The following is a 19,023-nucleotide window of genomic DNA, read 5'->3' as shown; positions in this document are numbered from 1 at the left end:
CGTCCCTGGAGATAGGGCTCCCGCGGGCCCCGCCCCCGGGAAACCGGGCCCGGGACCTCTGCTGTGGGGAGCAGGGGCCCCCCAGAGCGAAGCGGCGGCAGGGGCGGTCCCTGGGAGGCCTGGGAGGAGGACGTAGACCCTGCAGGCCCCAGGGCCCTTCTCCACGCCTAAGACTTCAGGATGGTCGAGGGCCCGTGTCTGCGGCTGTGGGAGGCCTGCAAGGCGGGGACCGGCCTGCCCCAGCCCCCGCCCCGGGAGACGGCCCGTCTCGGCCCTCCCGACCCCAGGGCCCCGCAGGGAGCCCACCGCTCACCCCCTGCCTCCCTTCTCCTTCGCAGACCCGGAGTCCCAGCGGAAGAGGACGGTGCAGAACGTGCTAGACCTTCGGCAGAACCTGGAGGAGACCATGTCCAGCCTGAGGGGGTCCCAGGTGACTCACAGGTGCGCTGCGGGGTCCCGCCCGCCTCCGTTCCCCAAGGCCCAGGGTCCCCAGACTCGCTTCCCCTTGACCTCCCCTCACAGGTCACGAGGTGTTGCCCAGTGCTCCCCGTCCCTGCTCCGAAGTCTCCCTCACGCCAGGAGTCCGGGATGCGCCCTCCCCGCTCCCAGGGTCTTTGCTCGCTGTGGTCAGGCTCCCTCTCGGCTCTTTACCCTGCGGCTCGGGGGGTCCGCGCGGCGTCACCCAGACCCCGCGCCCACCCAGGGGCCTCGCGGCCTCCAGCGGCCTAGGCATCGCCCTCCACACACCCCCTGCAGGGCGTCCTGGCCGCAGCCGCGTGACTCAGAGTTCCCGCTGCCCTCCTCCGCGGGCTGCCCAGATGAGCTCATGCTGTGGCTCCCAGGGGGACAGAGGGCCTGGCCGCGCTCGGCAGGGAGGGTGGGGCACGAGCCAGGATTGGGAAATCCTGGGGCTGGGACACAGGACGTCGTGGCGGGGGCGGGGACTGGCGGCCTCCCCGGCTGGCCTGCAAATCGGCTCCTCCCCATCTCCTGGGGCTGCAGACTGAGAGTGGAATTGGGACACAGGGACAATGGGGAGAGGACTTTGTGAGCCCAAGTGTGTGGCCAAGTGATAGCCAGAGTACATTTACATACCTCCGGCGACGGAGAACTTACCACCTCTCAACAGTCGCAGCCCGCTGTGGGATTGCCACGACTCGGAAGTGGAACTAAATCGACGCTGGGCCTCACGCATCGGCTCTAGTCCTCCTTCCCAGGACCACCCTTGCCCCCCGCACTCCCCCTCGTCCTCCCCGTCCTCCTCCTCGGCCCTTGTCTCCCCGGCACCTGCCGTGGTGTCCATCGTACGTCAGAGCCCCTACCCTCGGGGGCCACCCCTGCCCAGGCCCGCAGGAGACCCTCTGGGAGCGGCCGGAACATCCCCTTCCCCATCCAGGGAAGCTGCTGGGTCAGCGCCCAGCACCGCTGCTCCCGGCCCCTGCCGAGGTCTGCAGAAAGCACTTAGCCGCCAAGAGGGTCACGCCCCGAGTGACTCACCCCGGGGAGAGGGCAGGGGCGCGGCTGGCTGCAGGCTCCTGGGCCCCCGGCTCTGAGCGGCCAGCGCCCCAAGTCCTGCCGAGCCGCATGACCAGCCGAGCCGCGTGACCGCAGGCAGGCACTGGGGGGGGCGGGGGGCGCCTCGGGCCTCTGGCTTCTGTCTCCTTTTAGGGGAAAGGGAACCGAAAGCCTGACCCTGGCTTTGTTTACAGAGACCGAGGGCTGCTCCTGCCCTGGGCCCAGGCTTCCGCGCTCCTCCCCCAGGCGGGGATGGCGGAGACGGCGGTTCTCCTGAGCGTTTATCTGGCTTCGACTCTCTTGAGTGCCTCCTGTCCCTCGCCCTGGGCATGCATGGGGCGAGCCCCAGTCCCGGGGCAGAGCAGGGGTGTCCTGGGAGGGTCAGCTGGGTCGCGGGCCGACGCGGGCTGGTCTGCGCCCTGCGGGCTCGGGACCGTGCAGTGCCCCCACCCACCGAGCACCCTCGGGCTCCGTGTCTGAGGGGCCCCCAGCCCGGCGAGCGTCCGCAAGGTCGCCCTTGGCCCGGAGCTCACAGGCTCGCACAGGATTCAGTTCCTTCCAGAAACTTCTGTCCCCACCCTGCTTCCCCAGCAAGGGGAGCGTCGGGTCGGCGGGGTGCTGGCCTGGGGAGGAAATGAAACGCCCGCCCTCTGCCCCGGCACACGGCTCCCTGCACGGTGTGCGTCCCAGATGGGGGCCTGGGTGCAGGGCTGGGCCCGCAGACAGAGCCTCCCCTGCCCCGGCGCGCGGGGCGTGGGGGCGGGCACGTGCGGGGGAGGTGCTCCGGGCCAGGGCCCGACCGGCGGGCAGGCGTCGGCCACGGGGCCGGCGCTCGGCTCGGCACAGCCCCCGCCCCCCGCCTGTTTTATCAGCGCCATGTAGACCAGCCACACACACCGCCTCTCCCTCAGCTGTCCTTGCCCTGCCCCTATGCTCAGGACACCGTCCCCTGCTAACCTCACGGGCCTCCGGGCCTGAGGCCTGGCACCCCGGACCTCCGCCTTCGCCCGCCGCCGCCGCCTCTGCCCTGCCTTGTCCACTTAAGTAGTCCTCTGGTGAGGCCCCGTCGGCTGCCCCGGGTCTGAGGGCCCCAGGCGTTGTCTGCGCTCCGTTCCCCACTCCGGCCTGCGCCATCCCGATTGGGAAGGACCTGGCCTTCCGCTCATCAGCGGGAAGGAGGTGGACAGAGAGATGACAGGTCCTGAGACTCAGGTGGCCAGCGCCCGCCCCCCAGCAGGTCCCCCTGGCCCCTCCCCGCTCCCTGAGCACAGCTGTGCCCCGGCGCTGTGCCGGGGCTTCACGCGTGGGAGCCGGGAGCCCTGAGAAGTAGCCGTTAGCTGTTGTCCTCGCGTCACCGCTGAGGAAATCACCGTCCTCGGTGCACTTACTAGCAAACGGCAGTCAGCTCGCATTACAGAGCCTGCGCCATTAGTGGTGCGCGGCTGCCTTCCCGGCACTGAAACCCATTTCCTCTGCGAGCCTGAGATAACAAGTGACAGGACTAACACACATGGCGGGAGGCCTCCTGGAGGAGGCGGCCTGGGCCGGGTCTAAGGAGCAATCCGAGGGCCTCCTGGAGGAGGCGGCCTGGGCCGGGTCTAAGGAGCAATCCGAGGGCCTCCTGGAGGAGGCGGCCTGGGCCGGGTCTAAGGAGCAATCCGAGGGCCTCCTGGAGGAGGCAGCCTGGGCAGGCGGGCAGGGCGCAGCCCCGGTGCCCAGAGTAACCCCACACCCCGCCCCCACCAGCTCCCTGGAGATGACCTGCTACGACAGCGACGACGCCAACCCGCGCAGCGTGTCCAGCCTCTCCAACCGCTCCTCCCCTCTGTCCTGGCGCTACGGCCAGGCCAGCCCGCGGCTGCAGGCGGGCGACGCGCCCTCGGTGGGCGGGAGCTGCCGCTCGGAGGGGCCGCCCGCCTGGCTGGCGCACGGGGAGCGGGCCCGCTACTCGCACACCATGCCCATGCGCAGCCCCAGCAAGCTCGGCCACATCTCCCGCCTGGACGCCGACGACGCGGACCTCAAGTCCGGCTACATGAGCGACAGCGACCTCATGGGCAAGACCATGACGGAGGACGACGACATCACCACCGGGTGAGGGCGGGCCCTGCCCGCGGGTGGGCGGGGCGGTGGACAGGCCCGTGGGGCTCGGCTGCTATGGCCCCTGAGCCGCACGTGGTCCTTCTGGCCTCGGCGTGAGGCGCAGGGCCTGCGGCTGGGGGCGGGGATTGGGGGCTGGCGCCTCTTCTCATTGGCCCCCGGGGCTGTCATTCGGTGGCTTGTGTCCGTTCCCTGGTGCTTGACCCCCACCGGGCTGGTAGGAGGGGCCCTGGAGAAAGTGCGCAGACCTCGGGTGACCTCAGCTGCTTCCCCATTTGTGCCAGGAGGGTGATGGGACCGTATCTGTCTGTCTGGAGAGGCTGCTGAGGAGGGAAAGTGGAAGCGTGTGGGTGACCCCGTGAGCGGGGTCGGCGCGGCGGCGGCAGCAGTCGCGGTACCGCCTCCCCCGGGCCCGGCGCCCCCACCCCCGCCCCCGTGTTCCCCGCGGCCCCGGTCCTGGCGGCTCCGTTTCGCTCCTCTGCCGACCTCTGCCGGTCCTGTGCCCCGCTCTCTGCCCTCGCCCTGCCCTGCGCGGTCCGCGTCTCCTTGTTCTTCCCGCCCCAGTTCACAGGGTGGGGTTTGTGGAGCAACTTGGGCGCGATGTGGGTGACAGCGGGGAGGCTGCGAAGGACGAGGGGCCGGCCAGGCCGCCCGGGTTCTGCAGAGGGTTCTGGAAGCTCCTCGGGCACCTCAGAGGGCCCTGTTTCCACCCTCCAAGGGACCACACGGGTAGCGGCAGGGGCGACCTCTCCCCAGGAAAGCCTCCCACTTGGAGAGAGTGGAGGACCTGAGTGAGCTCAGGCCACCCACCGCTCCCGCCCGGGCTGCACCAGGAGGGACCTGGCGGGGCCCATCCGGCGGCGGAGGAGGCCGCTCTGGAGCAAAACAGCTGACGCACCAGGGGGGTTGTTTACCGCCTGCAAATCCCAGGGCCCAGCCCCTTGCTGAGCGCGCCAGCCTGCAGCTGGGGCCGCCGCGGAGCCGCCCGGCTCCGCCTGTGCTCTGGAGTCTGGCCGGCTCTCCCCGGGAAGCCCCTTAGCTGCTGGGACCTCCCAGCCCGGTCGCTGCTCCTGAAGTCGCCCAGGCGCCGGGGGGAACCAGACCCCCGCCCCTACCCCGCTCGCCCAGTAGCCAGGCAGACAGTCCCCAGGGGTTGGGGGCAGAGGATCCTGTCCTTGGACTCGGCCGGACGTTGGTGGGCGCTGGGGCTGGTCGGCTCCCCTCTCCGGGCGGCATGTGGGTGGCGGTGGAACGCGTCTCAGGGCGGGTGTGAGGGTTCAACGGGTTCCTTCGCGTGGAAGAGTTCCCGGCTCGTGGCAAAGGTCACCACAGGCTAGCCGTCACTGCTCTGGCCGCTGTTCCTGGTGGTCTCCTGAAGCGCCCGAGGGAGGCAGGGGCGCCGCCCCCCGGGGCCCGGGCTCGCCCTCCCGTGCGCCGTCTGACCGCACGGGCCCCCCCCCACGCCCTGCACCCTTTCCCCGCCCTGCTCCCTTGGGACTCTGTGCATGCACCTGAGTCAGTGGAGAAAGCGGGGCCCCCTGCACCCCCAGCCGTGGGCCCGAGGAGCCCAGATCGGCGCTGCCCTGGCGTGTCCCTGAGGGGACCGACCGGGTGGCAGGGCTGGTTCCCAGGAGGCTGCACATCGTTCTCGTGGTCGATGAGCAGCAACGCTGGACCCATGACCGGCTTCTCCGTGTGAGCGTCACCGCAGGACAGTGAGGCACCCACGCAGCCTCCCGTGTGCTGCGGAATTCAGAGTGGGGGGCCCCTGGGTGCTCCCCGTGAGCAGCCACCCCTCCGTCCTGTTTCCTGGTCACCGGCGGCCCTGACCCCAGCCCCTCCTGGCGGGAACGGCGCCCTGGGCCGCGTCGCTCAACCTCACCTTGGCCCTCCTGCCCCCCTGCGCGGGCCACGCAGGGTTTTAGTTTAGAAAACGTCCTGCTCCTAAGAAAGCGGGTTTTGCTGCCACGCCTCCCCTCCCGCCGCTCAGTCACTCCCCGTCCAGCGGCCCTGTGGCCACCGCGCCTCACCTCCCCGCCTCCCGGAGCTCCCAGCAGAGGCCTCTGGGCCCCCCTCCCCCCAGGTGCCACGACCCTCCTTGGGCCCCCGATCCGAGGGGTGCTCTGCGCCCTCGGTGACCGGTGGGGGTCCCCCCGGGGGCCCTCCCCGTGGACCTTCGGTCCAACCCGTGTGGGCGCCGAGGAGGCTCGCTCTTCTCCCCACGGGAGGAGGCAGCTGCCGCCACCGCCAAGACAGTCGCACACTTCAAAAACGGTGCCGCGTGAGGGCGGCGCTGAGAGGCGCTGGTTACGGGCGGCCGACGTGGGCACCACGTTCCGGGTGTCGCGCGGGGCATCGGGCCCGTTCTCGCCGCCGAGCCGCCGCCAGCGCCCCTGCTGCCCCAGGACCAGCCCCGCCGTCGAGACCAACCGACGTGCCCCCATTCGGCACCCCGCCCCGCCCACCCCTCCCTCCTGCCTCTGCGCTTCTAGGGACCCCCTGTGCCTCGTCTGAGAGGGACCAGGCTGCCCGCCTCCTTCCCCGTGTGACCACCGCGTGTCACGGAGCACCGCGGCCTCGAGGGCCTGCCGCACGGTAGCAGGTGCCAGCACATCCTCCCGCCTTGTGGCCGAGCGCCGCTGCAGGGGGCGGGACCCCTCGGCTCGCCCCACCGGGGGTGTCCGCCTGCCGGTGGCTGGGAACGTGGATGCCCACACGTGTTCGAGTCCTTGGTTTCGGTTCCTTCGAGGCGGGATGACAGCATCCCGCGGCGGTTCCACTTCCCGTGTCGAGAGGAAGCAGCGCGTCCCTGCGACAGGACGTGCCGGCCGCCCGTGCCCCAGGGCTCTGGTGTCTCACCGGGACGCCTGGCGTTTTCTTTGCCGAGCGGCGGCCAGCCTAACGGGCGCAGGTGGCTTCTCACGGGGGTTTTGCTTTGCGTTCCCTGCGACTGGTCTCGCTGAGCGTGTTCTCGTGTGCTTATTGGCCACTTGCTTCCCTTCTAAGGGGGAAATGTCTATGCAAGTCCTTTGCAGGTTGTTTTTTTAAATTGGGTAGTTTTGTTGTTTAATTCTACGTGTTCTTTATATATTCTGGATACAAATCCTTTGTCAGATACATAATTGGCCAACGTCCCCTTTCAGCCTGTAGGTCGCCGGTTCATTCTGTTGATAGTGTCCTCGGAGGCGCAAAGGGTTTTTGTTTTGGTGGAGTTTGACTTATCCGTTGCCTGTGTCATAGCCAAGAAGTCGCTGCCCAACCCGATGCCCCCTGTGTTTTCTTCTGAGGGTTTTATCGCTGACGGGGCTTTTCAAAAACGCAAGTTCCAAATCTCGTCTCGGGCCTACCCCGGGGGGCTCTGGGCTGCCCCGGAAGCCGCGGCCTCCCAAAGCGCAGGCACTGTGGGCTGCTCCATCCTCCCGTGAAGCACAAGGACCTGCTCTGCCGCGTCCCTGCAGCTGCCCCGGCAGCCTGTGCCTGCCTAGGCACTGTGTCGGGGAGCAGGCTCCGTTTCAAAGAGAATAAATTATAAGGAAGTTTTTTAATAGTCACCTGAAGTCTGCTTCACTGTCACTTCTGCACATTGGTGATTTCAAATTTTGTCACCTGGGGGAAAATAGAGTAAGCGTACATCCTCCCTCAGATACGTCGACGTTTTCCTCATGCTCTGTTCTCTTCTCTGGACCGCCCCCTGCCCGAAGCCCCCAGTTTATTTTAGTATGTTTTTCAATGATCGTGTTTTCCCTGCTTGTCCTGGTCACCCCCCTGGAGGCTCTCAAGTTGTCCGTGACCCTCTTACAATCCGGCACCTCGACCGAGCACCGCCGGACACTGCCCCGCGGCGACGTCCACATCAGACTCCGTAGACAACAACTCCAAGTTGGCTGCTGACTGTCCTGGGTGACAGCTCGGGACCTTTTTTGCTCTTGAAAAGAGAAAAGGAATTTCTTTCTCTAAAAATAGGAAGGCCTGGAATTTAATCGAATAAGAAGATAAGGTGCGCGGCCATCTGTCCCCTCGTCCCAGCTCCCCGGGCGGGGGGAGGGTGGCCCTCGCCGAGTCGGGTGCAGGCACGGGGTTCAGGGCCACGTGTGCCCGGGGGGAAGGTCGGCCAGGCCCCCTGCGTTCCCTCCCCACTCTGACCTGGACTGGTCTCCCAGTGAGTCTGTTCCCACCTGTGTGAATGGCCGTCTGGGCCGCTGTGCCCCAGCCTCGCAGCGGAGGCGGCAGGGGTCCCAGGCGGCGCCTGCCGAGCGCTGGCAGCTCTCACACCTCCGGGGGCAGCCACTCCCCTGGTACACGGTCATGTGCCTGGCGGCCCTGGCGGGACTCCAGTCCAGGGCCCCACGCCAAGGGCCCCAGGACCCTCGGCCGAGCCCGGGGCCGCAGCTTAGAAGGGCTCCGTGGGTGTGTGCCGGGCCGCGGGCCCGCATGGGGCTGCGTGTTCCAGGGCTCCGCGCCCTCCGCGCCCCCGCCCCCCGCAGCCTGTCCTCTTGAACTGCGCGTGGGGGCCCGGGAGCAGATGGGATTTGTTTCCTGCTTGGCTCTGAAGTGCCCTGACGTTGAAAAATGTCAAATAAAATAAACCGGAGGCCCCTGCCTTCTCCCAGGCTGACTGTGTGCGCCCAGGAGCAGTGAGCTGAGCCTTAAAGAGACACTGCCCAGCCTCCCGCGACAGAGCCGGCCGCCACGGCCCAGGGCGCAGAGGTCCGACCCCGCACCCCACCCGCCTTCGGCCATGGGCGTCCCCTCGCATGGGCCCTGGGTTTGTCGGTTTTACGAGGAGAGGACCCTCTGGGTTGAGACGAGCAGGGAGAAGGGCTGTCTTTTTCCTCCGCCTTTGGCTTCTGTTTCCCGGAAGCCCCTTAGGCGGCCCACCCAGTGGGCGGCTGGACCAGGTCTGGCTGTGGCCCGTGGAACATCAGGCTGGCGCGGAGGGCAGCCACCCTGGGCGGGGGCGCTGCATTCACGTTCAGGGAGGACACGGTTTCTGCCCTCCAGCCGCGCCCGATCTGTGAGGAGCAGAAGCAGCCCCCTGCGGCCGGACCGCCCCGGGCCGAGCCCCGGCTCCCCGCGCTGGTGGCGAGGGCGGGCGAGCGCCTCGTCGGCCTCCGCTGCAGGGCCCTCGGCCAGCCGCGCGGGGAGGCAGGCGTGAGGGCTCAGTCAGCTCACGTGCGGTGTGTGCGTCACAAGCGCGGCCGCACGTCAGCCGTCCGGTCACAGGCCGCCTGCTGGCCGCGCCCCCGCCGCTCCCAGCGTCACCGCGTGCGTTAGCCTTGGCGTTGCCCTTGGTGTCCCCGGGCCTCCCTGGGAGGGCCTCCTGGGTGGTTTGCCCTGCAAACCGGCCACATTCTGCCCCCGGGGCGTCTGCCCGCGCAGTGCCCTCCTGCGGCCCGCCCGTGGCCGGCACCCGGCCGTGGGGGCGGCTGAGCCAGCCGCACGCAGCGTCCACGGGTGAGCTGGCCTCCTCCCCATCCCCCCCAGGTAACGGGACTGACTGTCCGCCCCTCACTCGGACGCGACCGTCGTCACACGTGAAACGTGTCCTGGGCGGGGCTTTGTTTGGGAGGCGGCGGCAGGAAGCCCTGGCAGGAAGGCGGGACGTGAGTTGCAGGGAGGACCCCAGGGAGGAGCAAGTTCACGTGCAGTGGCTCAGGGATTTTGGGGGTGTTTCACAGAGCCCAGAGGACAGGGAGGCATGGGTGTCTGTCTCCCATGGGTCCTGGCTGCTGCAGGGGGAGACAGGCCTCAGGGTGCGCGCCTGAGGCCCGCAGGGGCGCTGTGTTGGCACCCACGGGGACCGAGGCTGCAGAGGGGACGTAGGCGGGACACAAGCAGCATCAGTTGGGAAGAGGGAAGCCGGGGGTGGGGGTGGCGTGGGGTCAGGCTCCCGCGTCTGATGGGCGGGCGGGGGCCGGGACAGGGCCCACGGGCTGCGCGGGGCTCGCCTGCATCGCCACGTCCGCATCGTCGGTGCACACCCCGCCGGGCCGTGGAGCGGGGATAAGCCAGGTACTCCGGAGGGGCCGCCCGACGCATGCTAGTTGCCATGGCAACTGCTGCAGGCTGCCGCCGCCCCCACCCCGCCCCCCCATGCCCTAGTACCCTGCAGTGGAGCTGCGGGGTTTGCACCGTGTTTGACGACATGCAGTTTGGTTGACGGTGGGGACGGGGGCGAGGAGGCTGTGAAGACGGGCTTGGCTTTTCCCGCCAGCCGCACCCGCCCGCCCATCTCCCCCGCCCCCCCGTTCCCCTCCTTCGCTGCGGGCCCCCCGCACGGCTCGCGCCCTGCGATCAGCCGGCTGGGCTCGCGTGGCACCCGGAAGAGCTGATGTTACAGGTTTGGAAGCGTGAGCTGCCGGGGTGCAGACCCCAGCTCCGGGGCTTCGGGAGGGCCGTGCCCGTTCTGGCGGCAGCAGCAATGTGAGACCGGGATTGCTGATCGCACGCTATAGCATGTGTGCTGTCTACCCCAGGCGTGTGTTAATATGCGAGGCACGCGGCAGAGGCTGAGGAAGGAAACGCTGCCTCCCTCCTGTTGGTTGGCTCCTGGAAAACCACACCCGTGTCAGCCCCGAAGGCTTTCGACCGGAGCTTTCCTGCCCCGTGGTCACGCTCAAACCCCCCCCCCCCCCCGTTGGCCTTTGCTCCGCCCCCTTCCTCCAGGAAGCCCTCCGCCGTGCGCCCCGCAGTGGACGACCGCGGCCCGATCTCCAGCGTCTGTCATTCGCACTGTAGGGCTCACGATTGCACAGTTCTCCGATGAGCGTGCACGCACGGTTCACAGAACCCTGACGTGGCGGCGTCTCCTTCAGCCTGAACAGCACCGTGAACCGGATGAGGACGCTGGAAGCCGGCTTAACTGCTTGCCAGGATCCCGTCTCTTAAAAGTGGCGTCTCAGGGACGGAACCCAGGCCTCGGTCGCGCGCGGCCCCACGGTGCCCCCCGCAGCCACCCCCTCTGCCTATGGCCCTTGTGTCCCTGGGCCTGGGAGTGTGTCAGGGGCAGGGACCACACTCTGTCCCGCAGACTCGGAGCTTCCCCAGGACAGTGACGCTGTTTTTTCTCGACCTCCCCCCGACACGGAGTCTATGGCCCCGCTGGGGACCGAGTGCTGAGCAGTGTCAGCGAGCGCTCCAGGAGCGCCCTGGGTGGCCCTCCATCGTCCAGGACAGGGCCTGGCTTGGGAGGCCACGAGCAGCCGCGGAGCCCCGGGCAGCAGGCGCCCCGCCCCCGGCCCCGCCAAGCCTCTGTGAGTGCCAGTCGCAGGGACCCTGCTCCAAGGCCCCGCGGTCCCTGGTCGAGCACGAGGGGCCACCCCAGCCCCTGGGCACCCAGACGTCCCTGGCCGAGCAGCAGGCCAGGCGGGGGACTTGCCCACGGAGCTGCGTGTGGGGCGCCGCAAGAGCTGGGGGGTGGCCTGCTCCCCTAGGTGTTAAAGACGTGATGTGCCACGCATGGGCGGACGCGCGACGGTCAGCATTTGAAGAGGCAGAAAGAGTCGGGCCCAGAGACCCACAGCACGGAGCCACCCGAGCGACGTTCGTGGCTCACTGAGCGTGCGGCCAGGGTCTCGCAGAGGCGGGGCGGGGGGCGGGGGGCCTGCGCCGTGGGCACTGCCAGCTCACGCGTGGCGGGCGCTGTGGAGCGGGGTGAGAGACAGACTCTGGGAGACCCATCCGAAGCCGGCGTGAGCGGCAGCCGGTCACAAAGCGGCTGTGTGCACTGGAGCCGCTGGTGCGGGGCAGGGGACGCCGGGCGCGAGGGCAGGAGGCGCGCAGCCTCCATGCAGGCCGAGGGGGCGGTGGGGGGCCCTCCAGGCCGAGGCAAATGACCCCAGGGCAGGGCCAGTCGTCCTTGCCAGCCTGCTGGCTTGTACTGAGTGGGGTCTCTCTGGTGCCGTGGCTCTTGCCCCTTCGTCCCGGGGGGGCATCTCCAGCCGGGGAGGCGGGGGCGGATGGCCGCCTTTGTTTCCTGACTTCTCACCCTCTCCCAGCCCCTCTTCTCGTTGTCACCTCTCCCAGTGTCACCTTGCTCTGCCCAGCGCCTGGCTTCTGTCCCTGCCCCCGGGGGCTCGCTGACAGGGCCCGTCCGGGAGTGGCAGGGCCACTGGACCGGCTCAGGCGGTGGGGTGCCCCGGGCTGCTGACATCGTGCCGAGTGTTACTGGAGGGAAGGGACAGAGCTTATCACCCAGCTGTCACCGTCCCTTTCTGTTTGAGCCCCTGCAGAGGGGCTGGGGGGCCGCCAGACGCCCGGGTGGAGCGACCTGCCTCAGAGGACCCTTGCTTCCTGGATTTCCCCAGGGCAGGGTGCTCCGTGCCTGAGGCTCCAGCCCGGAGCGGGTGCCCTGAGGTGCGCAGGCGGCAGCCGCTCCGTCTCTGTCCCCGCCAGTCCCCGCGGGTAGCGTCCTGCTCTTGGGAGGCGAGCCAGCAACGTCAGCGGGACATTGTGGAGTCGGGTCCCCTGGGTTTCGCTCTCGGTTTGCCCCTTGCTCAGCCTCTTGGTGCTTCGTGTCGTTGTCTGAAGGGAACGAGGACGAGAACGTCGTCTTCGTGATGTTTACTCACAGGGTCAATAAATATGTGTGGAGAAGCCACTACCCCCGACATCTGGGGACACAGCAGGGTGAAAAAAGAGACATCATTTTTAAACTCATGTACGATAACGAGATGGTGAAGGAGTCGCTCGGGAGCGTAGGCGGTGCTGTGGGAAAACCAGGCGGGGGCAGGGCAGCGTGACAGGCAGGGGCTCAGGGCAGCGGGGTCCGAGGAGGCGGCCCTGAGCCGGGGACGGCACGTGCGCAGGGCCCTGCGGGCGGCCAGCGTGGCTGCAGCAGAGCCACAGGGGACAGCGGCAGAAGAGAGTCCGGAGGTAGCCGGGGGTCTTGGACGAGGGCTCGGGCTCTGCTGCTGAGTCGGGGGAGCCGGGGGCCGGCTCCAGGGAGAGGAGGGCTGGCCGCCGAGAGGTTTGCGGAGGGTCTGCCAGGCCGCGCCAGGGACGAGAGACCTGGGGACCGGAGAGAGGCCGGGAGCGTGGAGAGGAGACGCGCCGTCGCCTCCGAGACCACAGTGCTCAACCAGAGCGGTGCCGGCGCAGCGGCTGGGAAGGGGCCTGCGGACCTTGGGCGACGGGAGGGTCACGGCCCTTCTCACACCGAAACCGCGGGGGCTGTCCCTCCGCTCCTCTGCAGAGGTCGGAGGTGCGGCTCGGTGAGGGGGGCCGCGGGGGCGCAGGCGGCTCTGGAACCGTGGCTGCCAGCCTCGGGCCTGAGCGGTGCGATTACAGACACACGTGTACGTGCGTGCCCATGACACGCATGCACGCTCACGCACACAGCCCCGGGAGGCCAGCCGAGGGGCCCCGACCGTGTGGGAGAGGCAGCCTCTTCCCTGTCCCGTCCCCAGCGTCCCGTCTGTCCCGTGCCTTGGCCGCTGGAGGGGGGACCCCCAGCGAGGGCGCGGGAACAGTAGCGCGCTCTCTGTGAGCCCGGGAGGCCGCGGCCTGTCCCCGCTGTGGGGGGCGCAGGAGGCGCAGGAGGCGGTCTCCTCCGAGGTCGTATAAATATTTGCGGAGCAGCACCAGCTGGAGCCACCCGTCTTCCAGCTGGCCCGCTCGCTCCCAGGGCCATCGCAGCTGGGTTGGGCCGCGCTGGGGCAGCGCACCGTGCGCCTACTGTGCGCCATCCGGGGTGTGAAGCCGACCCTCCAAGCCTTCGGCCCGCGCCCCGGGCCGCCCGGGGGAGGCGGTGGCACCGACCGGGGCAGACAGCGCCGCCCTGCCCCGCCCCTTCGCCCTCTCTGAGCCCTGAGCCCCTCTGAGAAAATGGGTGCATTGAGCCACATGGTCTCGGAAGCCGTTTCCTGGGTCTCTGCCCGCGTGACGGAGTCCGTTCCAGGCCACCTGGCGTGTCCTCAGGGGGAGGGGCCTGGAGGGTGTGAGGAGAGGGGCAGCCGGGCCAGGTCCGGGGCCCGAGAAGCCCGCCAGGGTCCGCGCAAGGAGCCCTTGACAGCGCGGCGTCCCTGAGATGCAAGGCACTCCAGGGGAGACCGGCGCCGCTTCTCACCTTTCCTGCGCCTCGACGCCCTAAGCACCTGCCTGGGTGCCCCGGCTGCTGGGCAGCGAGGTCCCGGGTATGAAAGTGCCCGCCAGGCGGTTCTGTGGGTGTTTCTGTCGGGGTCGCACGGGGGGCTCCCCGAGGCTCCGTGGGGTCACAGCGGGGCGGGGTTAGCAGTGTGGTCGGGTCATTCCCCCCCGAGAGCAGTGTGACCATGGGGCCACCTCGCCGAGGGCCTGCCCCACGTCCCTTGTCCCGTCCCTGTCCCTCCTTTTGCCTGGGTCCTTTCTCTTTCCTGCCACCCCCTCCACACGGTAAAAGGCTCTCAGTTCTGCATCCGCTGACGCTGCCTCGGGGCCCCGCTTTCCCCGCCGGCCAGGACTTGGCGGGCAGAGGCCCCTCGTCTAGGGGAGCAAACAGCCTCACCACTGGTGGCGGGAAGAGGTGCAGGCGGTTACGGGACCGCGGTGGCCGCCTCCCTGGGACCCTCGTCTTCTCCGGCGGGGGGCTGGCGGCTCCCCAGGAACCAGGTGTGTGGTCAGGCCCCGGACAGGTGACCCCGGAACCCAGACCCCTTGCAACGTCCTGCCCAGTCTTTCCTCCTGGCCTCGCTCTAGCCAGCCCACCCGCCTTTGAGGTGCTTCTCAGGCGACACCCGGAGACAGCCCCCCCAATCTTTCGGTGTCTCTGCTGGAAATGGGCCTTGGTCTCGGGGACCCTGAGCCTTGGGAGCAGATCACCCCTCGCAGGAACCTGGCTGAAAAACTTCATGCATGTTAGCCTGGGCTCTGCCCTCTGGTTCGGACACTTCCTGGCCTTTCTGTGCCTCAGTTTCCCCCGGTGAAGAGCCCTGGGATGGCCCCGGCCCGGGAGATGGCTCTTGCTCCCGTGGGCTCTCTGAGGAGCAGCAGAGGCGGCCCATCCCGCCCCCTCAGCAGGGTGTCCCCCCCTCCTCCACCTGGGCCTCAGCTGCCACCCCGCCCCCACACGCTTCTCAGTGCCCCTGTGCCGTTTCCCAAAGGGCCTGGACCTGCTGAAATGCAGGCACTGACATACATGCTGTTTGTTTAAGCAGCAACCTCCCCCCTCCCCGGCCAGGGACCCTGCCCTCCCCCTGTACGAGCCCCTGTAGCTTCCACCAAGCGGTGCTGGGTCAGAGGTAGAGAGAGGTGGACCCGCCTTCCCCGCGGAGAAGGGCCGAGGACCCCAGAGGGCCGGCTCCGCTCAGCACTCGGACCCGGGGGTGCGGAGCGGGGTTGGAGGCCCCTCACACAGAGTCCGCTGAGGGCCCCGCCCCTGGGCCTAGCTGCTGCCTGAGATGCCCTCCTCTCTTTTCATAAAAAACAATTTATTCTTGTTGACATACAATATTTTATAGGTTTCAGCTGTGCAACATAGTGATTTGACATTTATGTGCCTCACAACGTGAGACTTGTTCTCTCGGCGGCCCACCCCCGTCCCCGTGGGGGTCAGCCACCGGGGAGAGGCGGCCGGGTGTGAGGGGCTCTGCGGGCAGGACGAGGAGCCGTGCCCAGGAGCAGCGCAGTCCCCCGGGCCTCGCCCCTCTGGGGCCTCCTCTCCCGCCCCCCAGGCTCTGCCCGTGCAGAAAACACACGCAGCCAGACATTCCTCCAGCCGAGACCAAGTCAATTTATTGAGGATCCCTCACGGTTCAGTCACAGAAGCTGTTCCCTAGAGGCGCCCGCCAGTCCTGCTCAGCTGCACAGGCAGGGCCCCCCCGGCCAAGAGGCGGGGTGCTGGGAGGGCACCAGGTCACCCCTGGACTGAGGCAGGAGACCGTGCGGGACAGAACCACCTGCCCAGCCCCAGGCCCCCCCAGAGCTGGCCTGCCTTTCCCAAGTTTTACCCGCAAACCACTTAGGGTAAACGGGATAAACGCCCATTTGCGCCTTTGAACTCAAAGCCCGTGTAGGAAGCTGGTCCTTAGAAACAGACCCTCCCCAGCGGGAGACAGCTTCCTGCCTCAGGGGGCCCACCCTCTGAGACTGGCCGTCCTCCCGGGGGAAGGCTGCGGCCTGGTCAGGCTGCTGCGGCCAACTGCTGGCCTGCAGGGAGCCGGGCCCCTCGGGGCTCACCCCCACCCACCCCCCGGGGCGCCAGAGGGGTTCGAAGACTGAAAACTGAGCCCAGGAAGCTAGAGGTGGTGACAGCCCCCGTCTCTGGGAACATGGGTGGCCCAGGTGTCTGGGTGGCTCGGCCCCAGGAGCAGCCCAAACACCAGAGGCAAGGGCGGCGCTGAGGTCCGAGGTTGTCTGAGTTCAGTACTTGGGCGGGGCGGCTTTTAAAAAATAATCATTTGCTGCTGTTTGTGTTGTGTAAAGAAATTTCAGATGGGACGCTGGCCAGTATGGCTCAGTGGGCTGGAGCGCTGTCCCGTAACCAAAAGGTGGGTGCGGAGCGGGGGACTCTAACCCCGTCGGCACACAAGCCTACATTGTGGGCTCGGGCCAGGGGACCCCTGGCCTGGACATGTGTGATCCCCGGTCCCAGCTGGAATGGGAGGCAGCCATTCGATGCTTCTGTCTCACATTGATGTGTCTCCCCTTCCTCTCTCTGAAAAAGCAATGAAAAAAAAAGTCTTCAAGTGAGAATAAAAAGAATCAAATCGCAGATGTAACCTGTCCATTTCCAAAACGTGGAGAGTCCAGCCCCGGCGTCCCTCGTTTTTCTTACTCTAACTACACTGTCCTCATCACGGTGGGGGGGGGACGACGCTTTCGGGGCATCAGCCCCTGGGGCCCCCTGGGTGGGGGCGAGATGCCCATGGGGGAGCTGCGCATTCTCCCCACACGCGCGTCCGCACGCCAGGCGCTCAGGCCGGACCCCGCCAGAGGCTGTGGCGCTGGGGAGGCGGTGGTCTCGTCCTCCCCGCGGCGAGCGCGGGCGGCTCCGGAGTGGCCCCTAACCAACCCCGCGCCCAGGGTCGCGCCTTGGCCCCGCCGCAGGCCTTGGTGCAGCCCACGTGCTGGTTACCTGCGCTCCCGGCTCTCCTTCCCGAGCCTGGAGAGCGGCCCGCAGGCCGCTGGGAGGAAGCCCCTCTGGGCTCCGGAGGCCCCCCAACCGCGCGCGCGCGCGCCGCCCGTGCGGTCGGAGACCCGGAAACGCCCGCTCACGCCCCCGGCGGCCGCGGCCCAGGGAGGGCGCCCGCGGGCGCAGCCGCCCGGCCCAGGTCGGGGTCGAGGCCACGCGTGCGTCACTGCCACCCCGGCTCTCCACGGGGGGCGCGCGCGGCCCGCCGAACCCCGGCTATCGAGGGCCACGGCCCCCAGCCCCGCGGCGTCCCTTTGTCTACCTGCCCGGGCGTTAAAGGGCCCGCCGGCAGCGCGCGCCGCGGGGCCGGGGCGGAGTCGGCGCCGGGGAAACGGGGCTCTGCGGCTTTAAGGGCGGCGGGGCGGGGCGGGGGGCGGGGCGGGGCTCGGCGGCTCGGCTCGGCCTCCGCGTGGCCCGGCTCTCACCTCGTCCGGCGCGCGCCGCCGCGAGGGCCGCGGGCAGGGAAGATGCTCCACCTGCCCCCGCCCCGGGCGCGGAGGACGCTGCGCCTGCCCCGCAGGTGAGCCCTGCGTGCGGGAGCCGGCCCTGAGGTCGCGGGTGCAGCCCCCAAGGGGGTGGGCGGCCCGCCTTCGTCGGGGGCGGCCGGGACGCGCGGCCGGGGGCCCGGGGTGGCGGCGGGGGCGTGCGGGGTCCGGGAGGGCGGCGCGGAGGCGAGGCGCTGGGGCTACCCAGGGACGGGGACAAAGCTGAGACAATAGCACAACTTGATCGAACTTGGATGGTCGCCACCACTGCCCGGGTTGTGGGGGCTGGGGACTCAAGGGGCGCTGCGGACCCTGGACCCGCTGGGCGGGGGGTCCTCAAGCCCGGAAGGCCTGTGGCCCCGGGGGAGAAAGGAGGAGACGGAGTAGAAGGGCGAGCCCGGAGGGGCGGGGGTCGAACTCCTGAGGGAGGGAGGGCAGCCTGGGCCCTGCTCTGGGAAGGGAGGGGAGCTCCAGGCAGTGGTGAGGTGGGTACCTCGTGGGGGCAGGTCAGTGCGGAAAGGTGAGGGCTTTGCACAGAGGCTCCCCGTGAAGAGAGGGGACGTGACCACAGCCAGCTCCCCGCTCCCAGCCCAGGGGCTCGCTGCAGCCTGGGGAACCGGGCAGCCTGCGCTTCCTGGTCTTCCTGGGTGCCCCCCCCCCCAGCGTGCACGCCCTCCATGCTGCCCTGGTCTGGCCCGCCCAGGAAGGCCAGTTAGGGACTGAGCAGGAGGCCGGCCACTGGGTGCCCTGACCGGTCCCACCCCAGAGCCCAGACTCGCGCCCGCCAGCCTGCTTCTGCTTCCCCCGGCCCCGCCAAGTCCCCCCACGGGCTCCGCAGAGGAGTGAAAGGACTGGGCAAGGCCAGGGCGGGACAGCCCCTCGGGAGGCAGAGCCCGGCCGGCCCCACAGCCGCCCCCACACCTGTCCCCGTGGGTGCGACGTGGGCACCTGGCAGTCTCTGTGCTAAGATGCCCAGTGGGGACATCTTCACGGGGGGCTGGTTCAGGAGCAGAGAAGAGCTCTGTCCGTAGGGACTTGGGGGGGAGGTCTGTCTTCCAGGGAGATCCCGGCCGAGTCCTGGGTCGCCGGGCCCTGGAGAAGGTGGCGAGCAGGGGCCGCGCGCAGCCGCCCCGCTCCCGCCGCCGCCCCAGCGCCGAGCGCGCCCCGGGCCCGGGAAGCTGTAATCGCCCTGCCCCCCGGACGTGAAAATCCCTCCGTGACTCCAGCACCCGTTCCAGACGCTCACACCTTCCTTCCCCGTCACCGGGGCCAGGTGACTCCTTCGCTGCTTTGGAACTGGTTTCTCCTGCCTCTCCCTGCCCCACCCCAGGAGCCCGGGGCTTTGTGCTGTGAGCTTAGTGCCCCGTCCTGGGCCGGCAGCTGTGGGGCCCTCCCCCAGCTCCTTACCAGGAACCCCCCTGGGCAGGTGTGCCGGGCCGGCGGGGGCGGGGGCGGCGGGAGGCGCCCCCCGCCGGCCGCCTGCGGGTGGGGCTGGGCCGGCCTGCGGTTCCCTCCCCACCCGGCCCAGGGAGGAGAGAGGGGGTGTTGTAAAAGCGCAGGTCAAGCCTCCGGTTGCCGGGGTTCAGACGTAAAACTTAACTGCGCTGGCCGCAGAGGGTTGGCGCAGAGCCTGCCTTGTAAACGAGGTTCGATGGGGCCAGCAGGGATCAAAGGGCCGCCGTCGCTGCGGCTCCGGTTCCCCTTCCGCTGCTGCAAAGGAGGTGTGAGGTGCCGGCTGAATGGTTCACGGGGCCCCAACGTCTCTGCGACCAGCTTTTGTGAGCTGAGCTGGGATCAGCCCCCCATTTGCCTGGA

At 69.0% G+C, this 19,023-nt stretch overlaps 1 protein-coding gene across 1 annotated transcript in view; it reads left to right on the top strand.

Moving 5' to 3' along the window:
* Positions 1-19,023, top strand: part of NAV1 (neuron navigator 1) — a 132,738-nt gene that overhangs the window by 78,184 nt on the left and 35,531 nt on the right. Inside the window, exons 5-6 of the mRNA XM_054576510.1 lie at positions 339-441; positions 3,262-3,609. Coding sequence (XP_054432485.1) covers positions 339-441; positions 3,262-3,609 — 451 coding nt within the window. The remainder of the gene's footprint in view (positions 1-338; positions 442-3,261; positions 3,610-19,023) is intronic.

Source organism: Pteronotus mesoamericanus, unplaced genomic scaffold (genome assembly GCF_021234165.1).
Source record: "Pteronotus mesoamericanus isolate MK-2021 breed Mesoamerican mustached bat unplaced genomic scaffold, CSHL_Meso_final contig_347, whole genome shotgun sequence".
Classification (NCBI taxonomy): domain Eukaryota; kingdom Metazoa; phylum Chordata; class Mammalia; order Chiroptera; family Mormoopidae; genus Pteronotus; species Pteronotus mesoamericanus.
The sequence above is the reverse complement of the archived record's forward strand: the minus strand, read 5'-3'. Positions and strand labels throughout refer to the sequence as shown.